Source organism: Rhinolophus hipposideros (genome assembly GCF_964194185.1).
Source record: "Rhinolophus hipposideros genome assembly, chromosome: X".
NCBI lineage: Eukaryota > Metazoa > Chordata > Mammalia > Chiroptera > Rhinolophidae > Rhinolophus > Rhinolophus hipposideros.
The window spans coordinates 115,169,928-115,192,086 of NC_138046.1; the positions used below are offsets into that span (position 1 = coordinate 115,169,928).

At 38.8% G+C, this 22,159-nt stretch overlaps 1 protein-coding gene across 2 annotated transcripts in view; it reads right to left on the bottom strand.

Moving 5' to 3' along the window:
* The window catches only part of CDKL5 (cyclin dependent kinase like 5), a 159,963-nt gene that overhangs the window by 50,026 nt on the left and 87,778 nt on the right, over positions 1 to 22,159 (bottom strand). For both annotated transcript variants that reach the window (XM_081041887.1, XM_081041886.1), the window contains exons 4-5: positions 11,557 to 11,602; positions 1,628 to 1,764 (exon numbers count right to left, since the gene is read on the bottom strand). In XM_081041887.1, coding sequence (XP_080898013.1) covers positions 1,628 to 1,764; positions 11,557 to 11,602 — 183 coding nt within the window. The remainder of the gene's footprint in view (positions 1 to 1,627; positions 1,765 to 11,556; positions 11,603 to 22,159) is intronic.

The window sequence follows — 22,159 nt, forward strand, 5'->3', positions numbered from 1 at the left end:
CTACATTTATTCAAATACAGTCATGTGTTCTTCTGGGACATCTAACGTACTAAATGCATCCATCTGGCTGACGATCTTAACTGGGGCTCATTTTTAAGGTAGGTCTTATTTTCGGGGAAACCTGGTAGCAGCTCTGCCACATACCAGCAGAGAGATCTCAGACATGACAGATTGTCTGATCCACACAGGTGATTTCTCCAATTTCTCCATTTGCTCCTACTAAATTGTTACCAATTGTGAACAATCACCATGAGCAGATCAGAAAGAAAAAGGATAAACTGAAATAGATCTGTCAGAATTTTATTATTTGGCAGTGAAAGCTACAAATGTCATGATCGTTTCTGACAACTGAAAATAATATAGAGAGCATCTGATTTTACAGCAATCCTTTTATAACTTTTTTAAAAAATAGCAAATTTCAGTTTCATTTTGGTGGGGAAGATCTCTTAGGGAAATACATAAATTGACGCAGAAAAAGAAACCTTCAAACAGATTTTGGAAAAACACAAACAGTGTTTAAAACAATAAAGAGCCTTGTAATATTTTTCAACTTTTGCTTGTAATGAAATTACTGTATATATTTTTTAAATAGAAAAAGAATCTGTAAAGGCTGAATTAATTCAAAAGCCACATTACTGGTCAGTAGTCTTGGCAACACTTGCTTTCCATCTCATGATCATGATGGTGGTGGTGATACTGTCATTTATGACATAGAAATCACCTGGGAATTGACCTAAAGCAAACACAAACCTCTCCAGTCTAAATCTTCTTTAGATAGTAACAAAGGAAATCAGCAGGAGCCACCTCTTTACTGGTGAAGGAAACCTCTAAGAGGTCCGTCTGGCTCCAGTTTACTCTTGTTAAGGCACTGGTTTAAGTTCTTGACGATAACCCACTGATGAAGGTCAGCTGCAAGCCAAGGAATCATAGGTGCACAATACTGATTACTGTAGTGTACATTTATCTTCAGGTCACATCATTAAAACTGTCATTAATAGTTAACAATTTTTTAAAAAAATACACTAAAGCAAGTACGCAGAGAATTAGAACACTGTGTGCCTTTCTTCTTTTCTGTCGTGCTTCCAGTTTCTTACTTGTGGTCTCACTACCACAAGCCTTACCTTGCGCCTCCTGGCACACCTTCCCTCAGATAAAGCCAAAACACTGGCAATTAACATAAGGCTACTTCGTGAGCCCACTCACTCTCCACCCTAGGTCTGATCCGGACGCCATGCTATGCTTGCGAGTACCTTACACATACCTCTACCACCCTGCACCACCAGTTCCAACTTATTTGTCCCTCCCTCAGAGGTCTTGCTTGGGTTTAATTAAAATAGACCAGATCTAAACATTACTTGTTGAATACACATTGTAAGATTTCAGAAGCCCAATCAATACACTGTTTAAACTTAAGATTATGTCTGTACAGTTAAATTGTACAAAATCTTTCAATATATATCAGGACTGCTCCAATGATCATGGGTTGTACTTTCATTTTTAAAGGCCTCAGAGGATGAGTACATCGACAAGTCACACTAGATAATAAATAATACTTCCTTGATGAGCGTCAAAACAGCCCTAAATAAGAGAATCAGGCAAATCTTCAAAACATCAATTAGTGACTTACTTTTTCAACATACTCAAACACCAAGTACAATTTCCCCCTCCGACGAAAGGCTTCTTTTAGCTCCACAATGTTTTCCTGTTTCAGAGTACGAAGCATTTTAAGCTCTCGTAAAGTCGTTTCTTTGACTTCTTCATTTTCTAGAATATAAGCAATGGCGAATAGAATAAAATTAAAGCTTTCAAACTGCTGTTCAAAAAATTCTAAGACTACCGAAAATACTAATTTCACTTTGCACTTTGAGTACTTCTGCATAAGCAGTCCAAGGATGGCATATTAAATATCACTTTTTCTTGTGGAAAGGATCAAAAACAAGACACTTAAAGAAAGGCTTACTTGACCAGCACAAACCTAATTTTCTGCTTGAAGTTTCTTACACTCCTTATTGCAAAGTATATGTGCAAAATAGACTTCCAGATACGACATGGGAATCCACTGTCATGTTAGCACTCTAACACTACATTCTGACGAAGGACTTTAAAAAGGTAAAAAGGAGGGAACCAATATCAGTGTGCAGAGGAGGTTCTCTGCAGCGCCTACAGCAGTTGATTTTTTAAGTTTGGCCTGAAACTTTGGCTTAAAAGAGCATTTGATTCCTCTGGCTGCACAGTCACCTCTGAGAGCAGAGGTCACGTGCCAGGTAGCCACAATGCAGCTCACAGTCAAGTTGCAGGGCATTAATTCTAGGAGTGTCTGATCTTCTCTCTGAACAGCAGCTGCTGCAGGTTCCTGCTGTCGTCCTGTGGCATGTCCGTCTGTCCATCCCAGATGGTGCAGCTGTGCTGGGGTGGAGAACTTATGCTGAACCAACATACCCTCCCATATCATCAACGTCACTCATGAGAACCCCCCCAGATATGGAGGAAGGACAGAAATCACATTAACGCTAATGGACTAATTAACAGGGGGAGCACGGAAGGTAACACTTCATTTTAAATGAGGCTTTATGATTTAGGCGGGGAATTCTAACTACCATGTTTACATATGGATAAATAAGGATACAGGTTCATAATCCCTCATCTGCAATTCCAAGAATCCAAAAATAAGTCTAAAAACTGAACACTTTTTCTAAGTTTTATGGTAAATCTCTTCAAAGGCAAAACCTGAACTTGAGCCCACTTACAGGCTTCCTGCATCCCACTTAGTATGAATATTCATATGCTGTGCTTTAGAAACAGTACCTGATTACAGGGTGCTCAAGTAAAGCGCCCTATTTCCATTCTAAAGTCCAAAAGTTATGGATTCTGAAACACATCTGGCCTCATGGTTTCGGGCAAGGGTCAGAATCCTAGCTTGAGAGTCTAAGCTGCGCGACCCTCAGGTTCAGGCATGTCTGGGGAGGAGGAAAATGGAGTTTGGGGCTAGGGGTAAGAAATATTAAGGTGCCTTCTAGGAAGACATACTTCCTAAGCAAGATACGCAGGAGGAAAAGGCCTGAATGAGACCAAAGGAGGAGGCGAGATTCTCAGTGCAGTGCCAGGAGTACTTCTCAAATGATTTTCTATCCCAACTGCCAAATTGAATTTAAAGAAAGGAGACTAACAAGAGCAGGGGCTTTGTAGCAGTGAGCAGCCTTTGGTACACAAGTGAAATCTTCTCCTTACTTCAGTAAACTGCTGGAGAAGGCTGGAGCTCAGCTTAGGAAAAAGCAGAGAGAAACACTGCCTATCAGAAGGAAGGCAAGACCCAGCGATGGGTCAACAGTGGCTTAGGCCGTGAACCAGCCCAGCCTGCATCAGGGGAAAAGAGCATGACACAAGTAGGGGCCACCTGAAAGTAGGGGGAACATGTGTGATGTCATCAGGGGACTTCCCAAAGTGGCTTAGAGGATTGGGGAAGCGGGGACAGAAGGCCAGCTGTTCTGCAAGTTGGGGCTGCGCCAGAGAAGGGATGTTTTGTGACTGTTAGAACTGCTGAAGCCGAGGGAACACTTCAAACTTGAGTCTTAGGAAGACTGACCTTCTTCTCTGCTATCCCATCTGAGTTACCCTCAAGATCGGGATATTCAAACTAAACTCCACCTATCTCTAAGACATAGAAGGTCACACGCATCAATAAGAAGCAAGTGATCTTCTAACCGGGAAGCGATTCAGCAAGTGATAAATATATTGCTTTCTCATGACCTGATCCCTGCCTGCTTTTCCATCCCTATCTCATGCCCCTCGCTTCTTCCCTCATGTCAGTCTTTTAGTTCCTAAAATAGCCCCCAATTTTATTTTTCAACCTTAGGGCCTCTGAACTTGTTCCCTCTGCCCAGAACTCTCATTCTACTACAGGGTTGGCTCCTTCGGGTTTCAGTTTAAATGTCACTCTTCACGAGCTTAAACCAAAGCAGGCCTCCGTCCCCATTATTCCTCATCACAGTACTCCCAACGTTTCTTTCACAGACCTTCTCACCATCTTATGTATCTGTTTGCTTACTGGTTTACCATCTGTGTGACCAACACTGCTAAACCAACAGTTCTAGGAGGACAGGTCTAAGTTCTTCTGTTCAACCATATACCCCCAATCACTTAGGACCCGGCACAAAGAGGGGCTCAGTAAACACTTCCCACAGGAATGTTTTCACTGGTGCCATGAGGAAATCTTTGCTCATAGGTGGCTTGCTCTCTTTCCCATAAGACATGGGCAGCAGTAATGTGAAGCCTACATTTTGTATGCTTTTAACTGACTAACTGAGATGTGACTTTGGGCAAGCCACTTAACTTTTCATTCATAAAATAAATAATGGGCACCCCATCACACACATACTCTAAAAAATCCTATGGCCTTTTCCAAATCTAATAATCTATGATTTCTCTTCATTAAAATCTCATTGATTGTGAGCCTAAACCTCACTGAATTTTGCTACTTTGTTACCTGTACATCATTCAAATCTATACTGACTCTACTTAAGAATGGTTATAGACAGAAGAGAAAGGAATCTTCAAAAAAGAAGCTCAGAAAATCACTTAGCATGTGGACTCCAAACCACCTCCTTTAAGCACTCTATCTTTTTTAGGGAATGAAGGCTTCTCTAACTTATATCAATCAATAGGTATTAAAAGTTGAGGTAAGCACTTTGACACTAAGATTGCAATAAATGGAGTTATTAATTCCCTAAGTGTAAGCAAAATGCATACGCTTCACTCCTGGGGATAGCCTATCATTTGTGTTCATCTGAGTACTTTTAAGATTCCCTGCGCTTTATGAAAATTGGGGCTCTAAACGATCAGATGATGGGGAAAAGAAACGCACATTCCATTTACACACGCTTCTCTCCTCAGAGGTTCGGAAAGCAGCAGCACACTTCAGTGACGCAGTTTTTTTCAAGGTGGCAGCAAAGCCCCTGGAAGCGAGCACAGAAATCCCTGCCTTTTCTAGCTGACAGAACCCCGTGAACTCCTTATGGAGGCCAGGCTCCTCCAGGTTACAAACAGAAAAACCAAGTCTAGAAAGAATAGCTTTCTCAGGGTGAGTGAAGGGAATGTCACACTGAGTAGCACACAGGGATGCAGGTGACATGGTGCCTTGCAGGGTGAGTCAGACCGTCCAGGTTCAGGTCTACTCTCTGCTACTGCTCAGCTGAGCGGCAAAGCAGCATGCTATGGACGGAAGCAAACTCACGGAAGACCCTGGGTCTGCAGCCTAGTCTCAGGGAACCACAGACTAGCTGTGCAGCGTTGGCCTTGGGTTCCTCAGCTATAAATTGGGGTTGGGGTCCTACTACCGTGTTTCCCCGAAAATAAGACCGGGTCTTCTATTAAGTTGTGCTCTAAAAGACGCATTAGGGTTTATGTTCAGGGGATGTTAATCTGAAAAAGCATGCCAGGGCTTATTTTCCAGTTAAGTCTTATTTTTGGGGAAATGCGGTAGATGATGCTGAAGGTCCTTCCAGCTCTAGGAGCTGGTACTTCCATGCAATTCCTGCTGATGTGCATGCGGATGGACCTGTCATCAGTTACCACCGAGGGTGTTAAGCTTAGAAAAGGCAGCAACTCTGGCAAAGTTATATAAATTCTACTGAGTGGTGACTAAATAACAGGGGGGAAAAGAACATTAAATAAAAAACACACAAAAAAATAAACCTATGCCTCCCCCCCCATTTTAAAAATTAAATCTATTGAGGTGACATTGGTTAATAAAATTATATAGGTTTTAAGTGTACAATTCTGTAATACATCATCTATATCTCACATTGTGTGTTCACCACCCAGAGTCAGTTTTCCTTTTATCACCACATATTTGACACCCTTTACCCTCATCTCCCCCCTTATCCTCTGGTAACCACTAAACTGTTGTTTGTATCTATGAGTTTTTGTTTGTCTTGCTCGTTTGTTGCCTCCAGTTTTTTATCCCGCATAAGTGAAATCATATGAAAATAAACTTATTTCTAAGCTTGCCAGCAAGGCAAGTTAACATACGTAAAAATCAAGAAGGGAGAGTCACTAAAGTAAAAGAAAATAATTTTTAAAAAGGGAGATCACAGGAGCCAAAGACATGTAAAGATAAGTGATGAAAAGAGGAAAATCTAAAGATGAGCTGAAACTCTATTGTAACTCTATTTTTAAAGAACTGTGGGCTTGAAAAAGAAATCCAGAAATAGCTGTAACCTATTTTATGAAATCACAACCCTAACGTTCTTGTATAGCCAAAGAGGCCCCCCAAAATGGAACTTTAAACAGGTACGCTAGAGGGGAATAAAAGTCAACCCATCCTTGCATAAAACCAAACGGGTACTAAGTTTGAGTCTGGTTGCCCTGACTGAAGAAGGGACATCAACAGGAGGGCAATTAACACGGCCTGGAGGGTTTGAACAGTGCTGTTGCCATGTACACCGTAAGAGACGAGAACACTTAAATCTTCAGAGATGAAAACCGGGTAAAGCACAATGGAAATTTATTAATCATGAAAGGTACAATATGTTCACGAAATCCTAGAAGAATCCCTGAAGTTCGAAAGAGATCTATTTTAGACATTAGAAGCAAGTGGGGTGAAATCATGACTAGTCAGAACGCTCAAGTTTACTTAATTGAATTCTCTGTCTAACCAAGGGTTGGAACATTAGTTTCAAGGCCTCTCTTACAGAGAAATCAAGTTCTGAAGTTTAAGGACCAACGATTATGAACTCTTGTTTTGTACCATTATACAAAATAAGAGACCAGAGTTCCCTTGATCCAGAGATCAGGATAGAGCTTTCTAGTGTTGGAGTAAAAATAAAGATGAAATAAACTGGAGGAAAGAATGGATGATCTTAAACATTTTCTCATGATTCAGAAGAATAAATATGTCCATTCCAAGAGAAAAATATTTATCTCCAGAAAACATAAGCAGCAGGAAATGAATGCAAGCAATTTTATTTGAAGTAAAAGCAGAGACACAACGTCAACTCCATCTTAACGGAAGACTGCTGCACAGCTCTCTGACAGTCTCCTTGCTATACGCTGAGGCCCCATCACCTGTACATTCAGAGAAAGACTGAAAAGTCCAAAGAAGCAAAAGGTGTTGTCACATCAGAAGATCCAAACGTATGTGGAAGATAAATTCTAGACCTCAGGATCTCCTCAAGTAAAGGCTGACCAGACAATGTTTTAAATTTTTGCTGGTCCAAAGCTATCTAGTGTAGCTCAGTGCTCTTGGATTATTTAACAAGTTGAGGGCGGCAGACACTTGTATGTGTGTATGAGAGAATGACGATCCGAGAGTGAAAAAAGATTATCATCTGAACATCAAATCTCATTGTACAAGACCAGGGTTTTAGGAAGGGTAGAAGAATTAGGCTAAATTTATCATTATATGGAATCTGAAAAGTACCTTTTAACTAAATAACTTTTAGTGTCTTCTTGGTCTGTGGTCATTTTTCTCTTCTCAGAAAATTCTATGGAGACTTCTGGTTAGTTAGGTGTTTATTAGCTAATGTTTCTCTGTGGGAACTTATACTAATAGACAAATTTATAATACTATCATGCAGGTATCATTATGAATTCATTATGTAAGTCTCCACATTTACGATGATGTGTAAAGAAGCAAAAGTTATCAAAACAAGAAAATATTAACTAATAAAGCGACCTCAGATAAACATGCCATCACTCAAACACCCCTCCCTTTTAGCAGGAGTTTTTATCCCTACCAGTGTGTCAAAGTCTTTCAGGGAAAATCACAGGCAAAGACACTGTTAAATGATCTGATAGAATTATATTAGAATAAAACACCGACAAGAATGAAGACAGAAAGACGAGAATATACAAAAATGAAGAGAAAACTGACAAAGTCTTTTGTGTATTTTTTAATGATCCGCTTTTTATTGTAAAAGCCGTTCACTGACCTAGTCTACAATTTTACTGGAAAAATTGCTCCTCCCCCCAAAGACAACACTTGGTTCTTTCTTTCAAGAAATAGCACATAGTTGCTATTATAACCTAAATTGTATTACCTATAAGATAACCTGTTTTTTTCTTTTGTAATTTTAGTTCCACTTTCTCAACTTAAAGTCTCAATCTAACCTTTTATTTACCATGAAATTTTGGTTCCCATTTTAAGTAATGCTCTATTGTCCTGGAATAATAAGGACCTCTTAAACTAACTAGTGGTCTACGTTAAAATATAGTTTCAAAAACATTTTATACAAATTTGTGAATACATATATATTTAATAAGAAACTAGGACACAATCATAATCTTTCAAAGCTAACAGAAGGTAATATATACGCTCATAAAATACTCCTTGATATCATCAGCGTGAGAATACTTGATTAGCTTGAATGTGGGTCAGACCAAGTTCAGAAGATCCTACTATAGTTTAAAAATGTTCTTACAAGATTATTTCATCATCTTCACAAGTATTTTTAAACACTGGATTTAGAAAAGTAACTATCATAAAAGCAAAAGAATATTTTCAGAGTAACTAATAAAAGAGATTAATAAGAGCCATATGACAATAAGGATATTATCAAACTATGTTTTGTTATAATTGGTCTGACTGAAATACAAGATGATAAATATTCAGAATGAAGTGGTTTACATAGGGGTTGAACGAGCAGCCTCACCTGTACTAGACTACCTACGTACACTTCATACTGCAAACGGGATGCTCATCACACATGTTCCCTTACTTTCCACTAAGCAAGACACTATTCGGGCAGGAGGAAAAGGGTAAAGACCGAAAAGAGACTATGAGATGTTCCAGGGAGAACTAGAAACAGTGGGAAATTGTTTAAAATAGGAATGAACTAAAAAGTTATGAATAATTGGATATATCTTCAGATTCTACCACAGAAATGTTTAGGAAGTGTCCCTCTAGAAGTATGTATAGGTGTAACTACAAAGGTGTCCATTTGCAAGGTGGGTGGGCGATAAGGTTGCACGCCTGAGGTATGGTAACTGATAATGGTCCAGGAGAGAGAAGGGTAGAGTTGGATTCATGTTTTGTCAGCTCGGTGAAATAAGGGCTGATCAAATGTTTCCTATAATGTCTACACTATTCATACATTCCTGGGATACCACAGCTAGAAACAATCTCTCACGCCTCAAAATTACACAAATTCATTCAGACACTGATTGCTTTCTACTCTGTTTTACTGCTATTTATTTACAGGTTTTAATTCTACTAGCAGGTTATAAGCTTCTTGAAAGTGTCCGCACCTGATTTACCTTCATGGCTCTTAAAGCACCTCATTCAGTATTCAATGAATTTCAACAGATGCACTATTGATTGCCACTCTGAAGGTGTAACACAGGTACAAATATGTCATTTAATTGAAGATAAGAATTGGTGTGCAGGATAGACTGTAAAGAATATGGTACTTAGATTTTTAAAAAACCAATGGCATCCATGTCCTACATTGTACTGCTTTGCAAAAATTTGATGACAATTATTTTTGGTGGTAACTGATGCTTGACAATGTGCTTTACAAGATGAATGCATAGTCAGAAGTCTTTACACGCATGTGAAGGTTATGCTTTGATCTACTGTTGCAATCACTCTTTTTAGTAGATCACCATTGGTCTCTTGGCTACCTGTGGTTAGCCCAAAGCCACTGCTCAAAGAACTCATTTCCAGTGGTTTCACAGTAGGTGGGCCTGGGCCTATTGCTTCCTGTTAGACTACAGGTTCATCATTTGAAGCAGTTTCTTCTTTCTCTCTCTCTCTCTCTCTCTCTCTCTCTCTCTCTCTCTCTCTCTCTCTCTCTCTCTCTTTCTTTTCTTTAGAACAAGTCAAAGTCATTTTTTATTTCCTTCTCTTTGAGGCTGCCGAGACAATGGCTGCTAAAGGTCCTGGCTGATGTGCGTGTGCTCCAAATAACCAGCACATCAGTCGGGTTACATCAAATACTACTGACTCCATGTCCCAGGACCGGATGTTAGTGAGCCCTTGCGGGTATTTAACGTTTGCTAAGTCTCTAAGGTAAAAGTAATGAAACTGTTCACAAATACAGAGGCTGGTGCCTTAGTCAGGGCGTGCTAATGAAGGTACTACGCCTGCTACTGTCAGACTACTCTTAATTAGATATGAAGGTGGGTGCTACGCTGGCGCCTCTTTCCCTGGGAGCACTATTTTCCAAATGGCAGGTTGTGATTCATTAGTGGAGAAATCAATGTGTTTGATGCCACAACAGGCATTTATATGGATTTATACGAGCAGGAAAGAACAGAAAATGGAGAACCTCACATTAGTAAAATAATTTTGTGACACTTTTGCTTCAGTTATATATATATATATATGTAGGACATTATGTATATAGATACTGGATTAGGATGTAAAACATATTTCTACTGTGGGTCTCTGTCAAAAAAAAAAAAAAGGGAAAAATGCCTCAAACTTCTTTTTTTCTTTTTTAAATTTTATTGGGGACTATTGGGGAACAGTGTGTTTCTCCAGGGCCCATCAGCTCCTAGTTGTTGTCCTTCAATCTGATTGTGGAGGGCGCAGCTCAGCTCCAAGTCCAGTCACATTTTCATTCTTAGTTGCAAGGGACGCAGCCCACCATCCCATGTTCAGAACTGAACCGGCAACCTTGTTGGTGAGAGCTCGTGCACTAACCAACTGAGCCATCCGGCCGCCCCTCTGGGAGTTCAGCAGCAGCTTATTGTCTTCAATCTAGTTGTGGAGGGTGCAGCTCACCGGCCCATGTGGGAATCGAACCAGCAACCCTGTTGTTCAGAGCTCACGTTCTAACCAACTGAGCCACGCGGCCACCCCATACCTCGACCTTCTTAAAGGCCACATGTGTCTTCATGGTCAGTTTTTCAACTTGGCCATCTTTAGATGGCCAACAGTCCAGATTTAAAACCTTATGAACTACAGAAAGGCTTCATTTTTGGGGGGGTACATTAACCTTGTTTTGTACAGTACTTTAAAAAAATGCTTTATTTTAAACTTTCTTGCCCAGCATAGGGTAATTTTCATACTCCATTTGAAATGGTCTGGACATGTGACCAAGGCCCCCAAGTATAGTATTTCTCCTTGAAAAGCTTTTATCCTCTCAAAGACTTATTCTAAATATAAACTCACTCCCTGGATATTGTCTGCATACCACTTATCCCTGTATTTTTAACTGACCAGGAACCAGAGATCACAGTACTCAATAGCGAAGCCTTTCACACAGCCCTCGTTACTTGTGTGAATCCACACAAGTACTTCAAATTAGTTTTCTCGTTTTAATAATATTTAGAAACAGTATAAATAGCAAGCCTGTATTCAGCATATGAAGCAAGATTTCCAATGCTGACTGTACCTTAAAATACAAGATAAATTTTCTAATGAGATTTTAAACGATTCACAAAGAAGAAACTAATAGCTTCAAAACAAAGCATGATAATAAATAAGCTATATTCACTTTCTGAAATTGAGGCTTTATAATCTCAGGAATAGTCTAATCAGCTAGATACTATCTCTTCCACATTCTAGTCACAAAAAACGAAATATAAGTATATACAGAAAAAATATACATATACCTTCACTGTCCTTGAATTTCTTGATTGCCACAATTTCATGTGTTTCCTGCAAAGGAAAAAAGGCAGAGGGAAAGTCATTCTCCCATGTTTTTCAAACTGGGAATCTCAATTGTTTGGGGGTATATTCTGGGACAGAATAGCAAGAACCCAAAGAATAAAAAACAGATCCACCTCCTCCCCAGTCCCTCATTTCTTGGTTCCAAAATTCTCTTTTTTACCACCCTGTGACATTGTCAGGGAAGGAAAAGGAGAAGGGAGAGCAGGTGAAGGGCAAAGAGCAGAGATGGTGATAGAACTCGGATGAACCAAAACACTGTCAATGGCTTGAGCCTACACAAAAGCACAAGGATGAATGACAACAGAGCATCAATGTAACACAATGCCTCTTCCAAGACTCCTCCTTTCACTTACCTTTTCCTAACAAACCTATCTAGTTGTTCACCAGCTCTTCCCCATGGATAGTCGTTTAAACCCAGAGCAGGATAAACATTTGTCACCAAATACCAATCACCACCGCCTCCCGCTCTCATTTAGCTCTCCTGGACTAACAAGTAGTTTGTGAGCAGAACCCTACTTTAAACTGAAATACCGCAAATTTTTTTTGGTTGGAAGAGAAGAAAATAAAGGCTGGAAAGGAAATGGAAACACTAAGAACTAAGCACCACTAGGCGAAATAATTCATGTCTAATTCTGGTCTATAAAAGGAATAAAAATGCTTTTGGTAATATATTCTTCAAAGCCAAAATGTCATATAGAAAGGTCTTCTGAATGACTCAGGCCTGCTCTGTTTTACTCTGAGTACACTTTCAAATCTGTAGGATCAAGTCTTTTAATAAAACATTGTCCCTGAATCAAAACAGACTTTAAAAATGGACACAACACCAGGCAATAACGAACAGGGTACAAATCATCAACATTAAAAATATGTGCTTTCCTCCCAAGTTCCTTACAAAAGCAAGGGGAATCATGAAAGTAGGGGGAAAAGAAGAAAAAAGGGACCCTTTTAATCATTATGCTGAACGATAAATCCTGAGTCATAATGATGTCTGCAAATCAAACCCTTTCTGTTTCTCATTTGCCCGTTGAAAAAAGAAAATATTATACCGTCTTTCACATTTGTGTTATAGGGGGAAAATGATCTCAAAGTGCTATAGGCTACTGAGGAGATTCTTAAGGGTATATTACATTTTTTATTTTGAATGGAGGAACAGAATTGTAGAGTACAGACAGCTTTTGGGATACAACGTATTTGTATATTAAGGGACCTTCTGACTTAAAGAAACTCAGCCTTCCAGGTTCTTTCTGATATTTTAACTGTTTCATTATTAAGAAGGAATAATTGCAAAGTCACAGTGATGCGGGGGATGATCAGCTAGGATATTAGTACACATACCGTGCTTCCCGAAAATCAGACCTAGCTGGACAATCAGTTAATGTAAGACCTGGTTATATTATATTACATTACATTACATTATATTATTTAAGATCCGGTCTTATTTTACTGTAAGACTGGGTCTTATATTAATTTTTGCTCCAAAAGATGCATTAGAGCGGATTGTCTGGCTAGGTCTTATTTTCAGGGAAACACAGTAGTACCAGGTAACTCTTCTAGGCATGCTACTCCCTCTCAATACACTGATACTGTTTTCTGACCCTACTCCTTTTCAAAAGGCTCTATCTAGCAACCTACGTATGGCATAAGGCAAACAAACCCTATCAGGAAACTCTGCTCACAGCACAAAGAAAGGGGCATCATGATATGTTGAGAATAAGACTGCTCACATCTCAGCTGAGAGTTGTTCCAGGCAGTATTTCATTCTATATTGCACTCTAAACTCAGAGTCTCACATACATTTTTTTAATTGCATCCTAAGTGTTAAAACTTTGTCTGATTTTACAAAAGGCCCTGCTTGGTTCAAAACTGTCCACTGATCTGACTACAAATTTTAATTTACAATTAGTACATTTACAGTATCTTGAAGAAAGAAATCATTATTAGTTTATTTTTCTTCTTAGCATCTCATAAATAGAATTCACTGTATAAAACAGTTGCCTGAAAGGGGGTGAAATAAAATGAAATGTTTATTATTTTATTTATCCTTTCACCAATACCATGGAAATCCTTTCTCCCCCAAACGCACACGCATGCACACATGCTTACTCACTCAGTATGGTTTACATATTTACCTAAAGACTGAAGCTAAATAGATGGAAGTTTTCTACATATAAAATCAATTCCATGTTTGGTGGAAACCACATGTAATTAAGGTCAGAAGATACTGGAAAGAATTTAACATTTCACTTTTATTCAAACTGCTTATGAAAATACTCAAACTCTTCATAGAAAATAGAATATAAAGGGTATAAAAAGGATGAGTATAAAAGGAATATAAAGAAGAAATGAAAAACTATTTATGTAATCCTTGTTAACATTTTGGTATATTTTCTTCCAGGAAATTGTTTTCAAATTGGAATTGAAATATGATATATTGTGTTGCATACTGCTTTTATTTCACTTGATATTGTGTAAGGAACATTTTGACCTGTTACTAAATAATTTTTAAAACCACCATTTATAATGGATGGTTATTTAACCAGTCTATCAATGAACATGCTTCAATATCTGCATCTTTATTTCTGTAAAGTAAATTCTGTAAGTGATATAAACTGGTCAAAGGGTATAAACAGTAAAGGCTCCTACTACTATCAAACCGATATCCCAAAATACATTATTTCACAGTTCCCTTCAGCAGTATATGAGAACCCACTCTACAGCTATTGTCAACACTAAATACAATTATTAAAAAAAACACCTTTAGATGTCAATGAGATCAGAAGTTTTCTATCAATTGGTAAGTGAAATAAGCTCTACTAAGGTTAATAATTTTCTTACTGATTCATTAATGTGAACTTGTTGCCAAATTTTGTTACAATTATTTTCCCCAGATTGTTGTGGTCATTCAATTATTTAGGGTGGTTTTGTTACTATTGTTGTCCAATATGACTTATTATTATGTAGTCAAATTTATTGATGCATGCCTTTGTTATTATGTCCACTACTTTTGTGCTCAAAGTCTTTACTTAGCCACCTTGATATTTTAGTGATTTAACTTTTTTTTACTGGGGAATATTGGAGAACGGTGCGTTTTTACAGGGCCCATCAGCTCCAAGTCAAGTCATTGTCCTTCAATCTAGTTGTGGAGGGCGCAGCTCAGCTCCAAGTCTAGTCGCCGATTTTCTATCTAGTTGCAGGGGGCGTAGCCCACCATCCTATGCAGGAATTGAACCGGCAACCTTGTTGTTGAGAGCTCACACTCCAACCAACTGAGCCATCCGGCCACCCCTCCGGCAGCACAGCGGTGGCTCTGTCTTCAATCTAGTCATGGGGGGCACAACTCACCGGTCCATATGGGAACCGAACCCGCAACCCTGTTGTTCAGAGCTCGCACTCTAATCAATTGAGCCATCCGGCCGCCCCTGATTTAACTTAAGTCTTGATTCATTTTTAATTTTATTTGAATATGTGATAGGGTAAGGGAATCTCAATTTAAAATAATTTCTAAATATTGAACCAATTTTCCCAATACCCTGTTTTTTAGTTCTTTATTTTATCTTAGCATCTTTACATATATACTCTAGATTTTCTTTCAGAGGTTTCTAGTCTAGTCTATACTATTGATTCTTATGCTAGAACCAGTTTAAATCATTGTGACCTTAAATTGTTTTAAATTAATCTGGGGTTATAGACCTTGACTCTTGTTATACCATTTTGTTAAATAAATTTATTATTGAGAATATGTTTTGGCTGTTATAATTAATTTGTAATTACATACCTATGAGCATATTTGGTCCATATTTCTTTACATATTTAATTGGCTTCACTATTTACCACCAGTCCTTTCCTACTATGGTTTACACATATTTGAATTCTTGATTTGCGTTAAAGTTTTGCTCAGCCAGTGTGCATCTTTGAATGGCTTTCTGAGGAAGGACCCTATTTTCCAAAGTCCTCACACGTGAATGGCAGCTTGGCAGGCACAGAATTCTCGGGAAGGCAACCTTACGTTCTCCACCATCTTCAGGGTCACTGTAAGGTTGTGTGCACTGGAAAGTGCCATTCCCATCATAGACATCGCAGGTATGTATGTTTAGTAAAGCAACTTTCCAGCACATAGGAGTGTCTTGTGATATAACAAAATCCACATACTGGGATACTTTTTCAAGAAGAAAATGAAGGAACTCCAAAGAAGGACTGCCATTTTCTAATCCACATAAGGCTCCAGATGGGCTAGCAAAGCTCTGATGGTCTTCTGAGATTTCATGCTGTAGAAAAGAAGTCTGAGACCAATTCGGTTTTTATTTCAAAGTAGATAACTTCTTTTTTTCCTGCCTAGACGATGTTAGGACTTTTCCTTTTCCTTTTCCTTGGAATAAAAATTTGTAATTATCAGAATATATCTAGAAGTGTGTGTGTGTTTTGAACTAGTATTAACTGGAAATCAGTGAACTTAGAAAAGTTTTCTTCTAGAAACCTTTAATGTTTCTACAACTATTTTTCTAACATTTTCTACTAGAAACCTTATAACTTTTAGGTGATCTTTCATAACTGCTTTCCATGTTTTGTTCACTACTGCATTGTGAATGCCTAGAAAAGTAGGCATACAGTGGGTGTTCAATCAACATTTAATGAATGAATATTTCATGAGTGAATTCATCAAAGCTGCTGTATTAATTTCGTTCTTTTACTTCCTCCATTTTAGGTTTATCTTCTTTCCGTATCTTAGCCGACTTCTGCAATTTTTGCCTTGTTTCCGCTTGTTCTATCTATAGAGGTCACATCCTCCTGGCTTTCTTTAATTTCATCTGTTTGTTACACAAAAATAATTTTTAAAGCTACGTGTTGCTTCTAAATCTTCACAGCAGTGTTTTCTTTATCTTCCCATGTTTTTTACAGAAGGTTGTCCCTGCCCTGCCCCCATCCTTTTAACTCATCCTTACTAGCACAGGAAAAGACCCACCAGCCCTGGCGTCTGGCAGCAGAAAGGATGGTTGGGTTTTTCAACCACCTGAATTTCAAAGGCAGATTGACGCCCCGGAGCCCCATTTCAAAACCTGGATTCCTAGTAAATGTTCTCCTCATGGGGTTGGCTGGTCTGAGGCTGGATCACCTTGGCAGGAGTCTCTGAATAAGCTGTTCGCTGAGCCCACACTTCTGGCGCACCCTGCTCCCACTACTCTACGCTCACCACACCTTGCCTTGGCGGTCTGTGAATCCTGGAATGCAGCATACCACTTTTCAATCCTTCTTTACTTCTTGCCATACTGTATTTGGGCATTTAGTCTCTGAAAAGACCTGGCAATACGGGTGCCGATGTGGGCCAGAGGGGAATCGAGAACTCCAGCGCCAGCAGGGTCAAGATGAGTTCCCAAAGGGAGGTGCCTGCCTACTTCCAGCCCCTGTGGGCATGGGCCCAAGTCTTTTCCTACCTTTGGATACTCGGTCCTATGTTAGTTCAGAAAGCGGAACAACGAGCATGATGTTCAAGGCTGTATCTTTCAACCCACCTCTCCCTGGACTTTGCCAAAGATCTTAGATGATTAGTTTCTTAATTTACAGAACTTTTATGAGTTTTTGTTTTTAAATGATCTTCATGGGTATTTAATGGTGCAGTAGGAGGTGACACACCAAGTTTTATTACTTGTCCTACCACTACCTTGAGATGCTACACACAATATAGGCATAGAAAAAGAAGGAAAATATATGAATAACTCTGAAGAACTGTTTGAAATTCAATTTATTTACAAAAGCATGCCATTGCCCCCACAACATCTACAACAGAATGTCACCAGCTGTAGTTATCACGATAGGCTTAATTTGCTAGTAGTTTCAGTGTCTTATTTTGCTTAAACAATGAGCTAGTTAAAAGGTGACATTTTAAACAACAAGCTAAGGATGTGATGAAATATATAAGTAAACCATTAATGATAATTCTATACCTCACCCTTAATTTTGCCTCACAATTGGAATTATCCTATTTAGGAATGCAAAAAGAGCTTCCTGAATTGTACTGTGATCTCCATGAGTGAACAAACTATGTCAAAGCAGTTAGCATTTCTCAGAATAAATTTCCCCAGCTGAAAAAAAATTAGAAAGAGAATAAATAATACATTTTATGAGTAGTAAGAAACAGAACAATATCTGGAGGGTCTGTAACAGTTCTTCCAGTACTCTCAGGATCTCCACTCCATAAAAATCATGCCTCAATCACTGAACAACCATACTGGACACAGAGACTTGTAACCAAAACTCACTCCTGCCGCTGACTGTCGAAAGCTCTTTGATTTCTTCCCAGAATCAATAGTCCCTTCTTAAGATGTTGGCAAAGCAACTAGTTGGTATTAACAATAATAAAATTTACTAAGTTATTTTAAAATGCAGTTACATAACTTGATTTAATTATGCTCTGGAACATTGAATTCTCTAAACTGATCATACACTGTATAAGGAAGTAGCAGGAGTCATTGTTTCAAATGTTTTGCTCTGTAATTTTAAATATCCAACAGGCATTATAAAACAGAACAGAAAAAAGACAAATATTGATTTTATTTCATTTTACTATTCATGGATTAAACCATTCCAAAGGTTACACTCTACAATTCATTCCCTAATTACTCTCTGAGGACACCCTTCCTTGGGAAAAATTCTTTCTTTCTTCATCCAAAAAGCAGGGAATACAACTTGACAACTAAAGTATTTTAAAATATTTCAATCCACATTTTGTATGCAAATATCCCAAATGTCTAAGTGCTTTCACACAATGCCCATAATTTGCCCCCAAATCATACAGCTAAGAAGTTAAGTAATATGGCTATATATGTAAGTTTTATTGTTGGAAAGGATATATTCTGAAACACACCCCACTGGAGAAGCATCATTATTTCTCTTTGTTTTTCTCAAAAGTACATGTTAGCACCGACAACAATTTTCAAATAGTTTTCTAATAATGTCTGTTATAATATTTATACACCCAAATGTATGTGCAAATATTTCAATGTTTCCATCTATACCTTTATTCTGACTTTTTTCACAGAAACCTAGAATAACTTGGACAAATTATTTAAGTTGTTTTTACATAATGAGCAAAATTACAATATGGGAGTAAATTCAAGCACAGGATACATTCCATGGCAGGTGGATACAATGGAGCTAATGTGTTTGCCATGTACCTGAGAAATACAAAATATTGTCCAGGATGTGCAATAATTAAAACTAGATCGTTTTCCAAGAAACCCCTTAGAGATCTGTACTTGTACTGTTTATCACTTGTAAACTACCATAGTTTGCCAATACTGAAAGTTAGATTCACTACTAAATTTAAGTACTTCAGACAAAATCAGGAAGGAAACAACCTCTGGCAAAGGAGAATATTTCAGTCAGTCAGCTAAGAACTGCGCATTGGGCCCCGCTTAGTGTGAGGTTTCCTGAGACATCCTAGGTTTGCCATGAGAAAATGAAGTGTCTCATATACACAGATGCTTACACCTCGGTGTGTAATAATGCATGACAGTAAGTTGAAATATATGACCAAAGTTAAAAAGTACAACAAATGTCATGCGACATGCCACCGGAGTTCAAAACGGATTGATCATGTAAATATACAGGAAGAAAGGTACACCTCTTTCAGATTTAAGTTGGCAATATGTTGGTTTATTTGCGTCTGCTCTTATTTTGAAATGTAAAATGTCATAAATATATCTACCTTCCTGTCATAAACATATCCCCATTCCTTCTCTCCCCATAGGTAACTTCTCTGAAGATGGTACGTACCATCCCCACGCACCTTTTTATTACTACAAATGACTACCCATAAGCAATTGTACTACTGTACATTGAAAACAAAGCAGGACATTGTGTATCTGATATTAAACATAAATCTAGTTCAGTGGTACGCAGTTGGGGGATGACTGTGCTCACCCATCCCCCCACCCCTGGGGACATCTGGCAATGTCTGCAGACACTTGCAGTTGTCGCATGGGGTGGTGTGGGGAGGGGAGGCTACTGGCATCCAGCGAGTAAAGGCCAGGCATGCTGCTGAACATCCTACAGTGCACAGGACGGTCCCCGTGGCACAGAATGACCCGGCCCCAAATGTCAAAGCGCTGACGTTGAGAAACCTGACTCTAGTTTATTCATTGTAACTGTTTTGTGGTATTCCACTGTAAACACTCTCCCCCTTGAAAGAGAGACTGACCACTTGTTGAGGAGATCAGGTAAAGTTTTTGAAAAGACTAATATATTGTGAAAAGAAATTTTAGTTGAAAATGACATGATTACAAGATTAATTCTTCAAAAATTATTAAAGCTATTAATCACAGCACTAAAATGTCTACACTTATCTCATTATCATAAAAATTAATTTTACAATAATTTTGTTTAAAATATCATATAGTGAAATATACCAAAAGATACATTAAAAACATATTACTTCTTTGTCAAAAAAAGTAAATCTGGCAAAAAATACTTTAACAGAGTCAAACAAAGACTACACCAATAGCTAGCAAAACTGCTACAAAGGTTCACATTATCGGGATATTGTCACAGGAAACATTAGTTTCGACTCTAAACTGTTGTTCATAATTTATATGCTAAGAGCACTTGAAGAAAACTGACATTTTAAAAAGCATTACAAGGAAAACGCATAATGAATTTACTTCATGCTCAGCCTCTAAAAAGAGGAAAGTCTTATGAAAATATTAATACATTATCAAGAACATGAGAGAGCATGAAGCCAAAAAAGGAAGACGTGGGAAGTGGGATCTTACAAAGACAGACTCATGTGGAAAACAACTGCCTTCAAGCAAAATCAGTAATAAAATTCCTACGCAACAAACTCTATTTTCTCATTTATTTCCATTAGAGCATCAAATCCCTTCTACCCGCTGCTCTGGGCTAAGTCTGCCCACCACAAATCTTTACTGAGATGTAAAATATTAGTGAAAGAGTATAAAATATTTAGATAGAATGCCTAACCATTCCCTCATCTTCCCCCTCTGAACCTGTCCCCATATCTCATGAACGTCTGCACCCCCAAGCCTATCCAATTTATCACCAAGTGCTGTTGATTTTTGCCTCCTAAATCATTTTCGAATTGGTCCACTGTTCTTTCTTACCCAAACACTGCCATCCCAGTTCAAGCCCCTGACCTTCTCACCTGGAGTACTGCTGCCTGACCTCCTAGCCCCTCTAACATGTCCACCACACAGAAACCAGGTTGTTTGTTTGGAAAAAGAAATTGGATTTCACTGCCTCACCTTTCCCTTAAAACGCTCCCCAAACTCCACTGCCCTGAAGAGTCCATCAAAGTCCCTTTATGTGTCCAGCAAGGACTGTCCAGGGACCATTGGGATGCTGTCCAGCGTCCACTCCCTGGGGCTCCCTTGCTTGCTGAGCCCCAGCCATCCTCACCATGACCTTTCCTGTCACAGGGCCTGTTCTCTTTGCTCTTGAAAGCTTTGCCCTCCCTTGTCCCACTCAACCCTACATTACCCCCGAGGATTTGGCTCAATCTTAACTTCTCAGGGAGCCTTCCCATCGCCCCATAACTAGGTCTGAAGCCCCATAGGCTCTCTTAGCAAATATCTCTTCTTCATAGCTTTTATGAAAATGACACCTTCAACAACAACAAAAAGACAGCTTCACATATTTATATGACCACTTGGTAAAGGTCTGATTGTACCACTGGACTGCAAGCATGTAGGGAAGAAATAAATGTATGACTGGCCCAAAAGTGTGCTGAGAGAGAGGAAGTTTACGGCGCTGCACCGCCAATGCAAAACATTCTGCTGGCCTGGGACATCCTTCTTTTTGGACATCATTTACTAATTCCACGACAGCCTAACAGAAATACGTTTTCCTATCAAGATTTTAAAGAGGAAAAAGACACTCCTTGGTATACAAGGAATTAAAAAAAAAAAAACCCACAGAAAACGAATAGACACATTTAATTTTTTCAAGGACAGTGTATCACTAGGAAACACATTAAGATAGATCTGTTTCCTCCTTTCTTTAGACTAAAGTTTCAACAAATGAAGATAATGAAAGAAACATAAAATCCTTCAAAACTTCACCTGGCCCTCTCCAGAAGTCCTTTAGCAGTAGGCAGGAATTTGAATCAGCTTTGAAGTTCAGAAGGAATTCTTCTGTCTCGATTAAACACCTCTTTTGTTACTTGGCTCCTCTGGCTGGCCTACAACAAGGCATTCTCCTTCTCCTTGACTGTTCTCCGTCACCGTCACCTCTATTCCATTCTGTGACAAAACTAGTAAGGTTTCCTCTAGCCTGGCTTTTTGTAATATGAAAACAGAGCTGTCACATAACTACTAATATCTAACATTTATGCAGTGTGACATTCTCAGTGATGGAAATACTTACAGACCTGAAAACTGGCTAATACTTGATGCTTATTTACCGTGCTGTATAAGTGACACAGTCGCCAAATCCTGAGAGCAAACACACTACAAACATGCAGTTATTTTGTATTAGCGGTGGCGCTTTGGGGAAATGAAGGAAAAGGGGTAAAGCCTGGGCTGATGTGGAACAGAA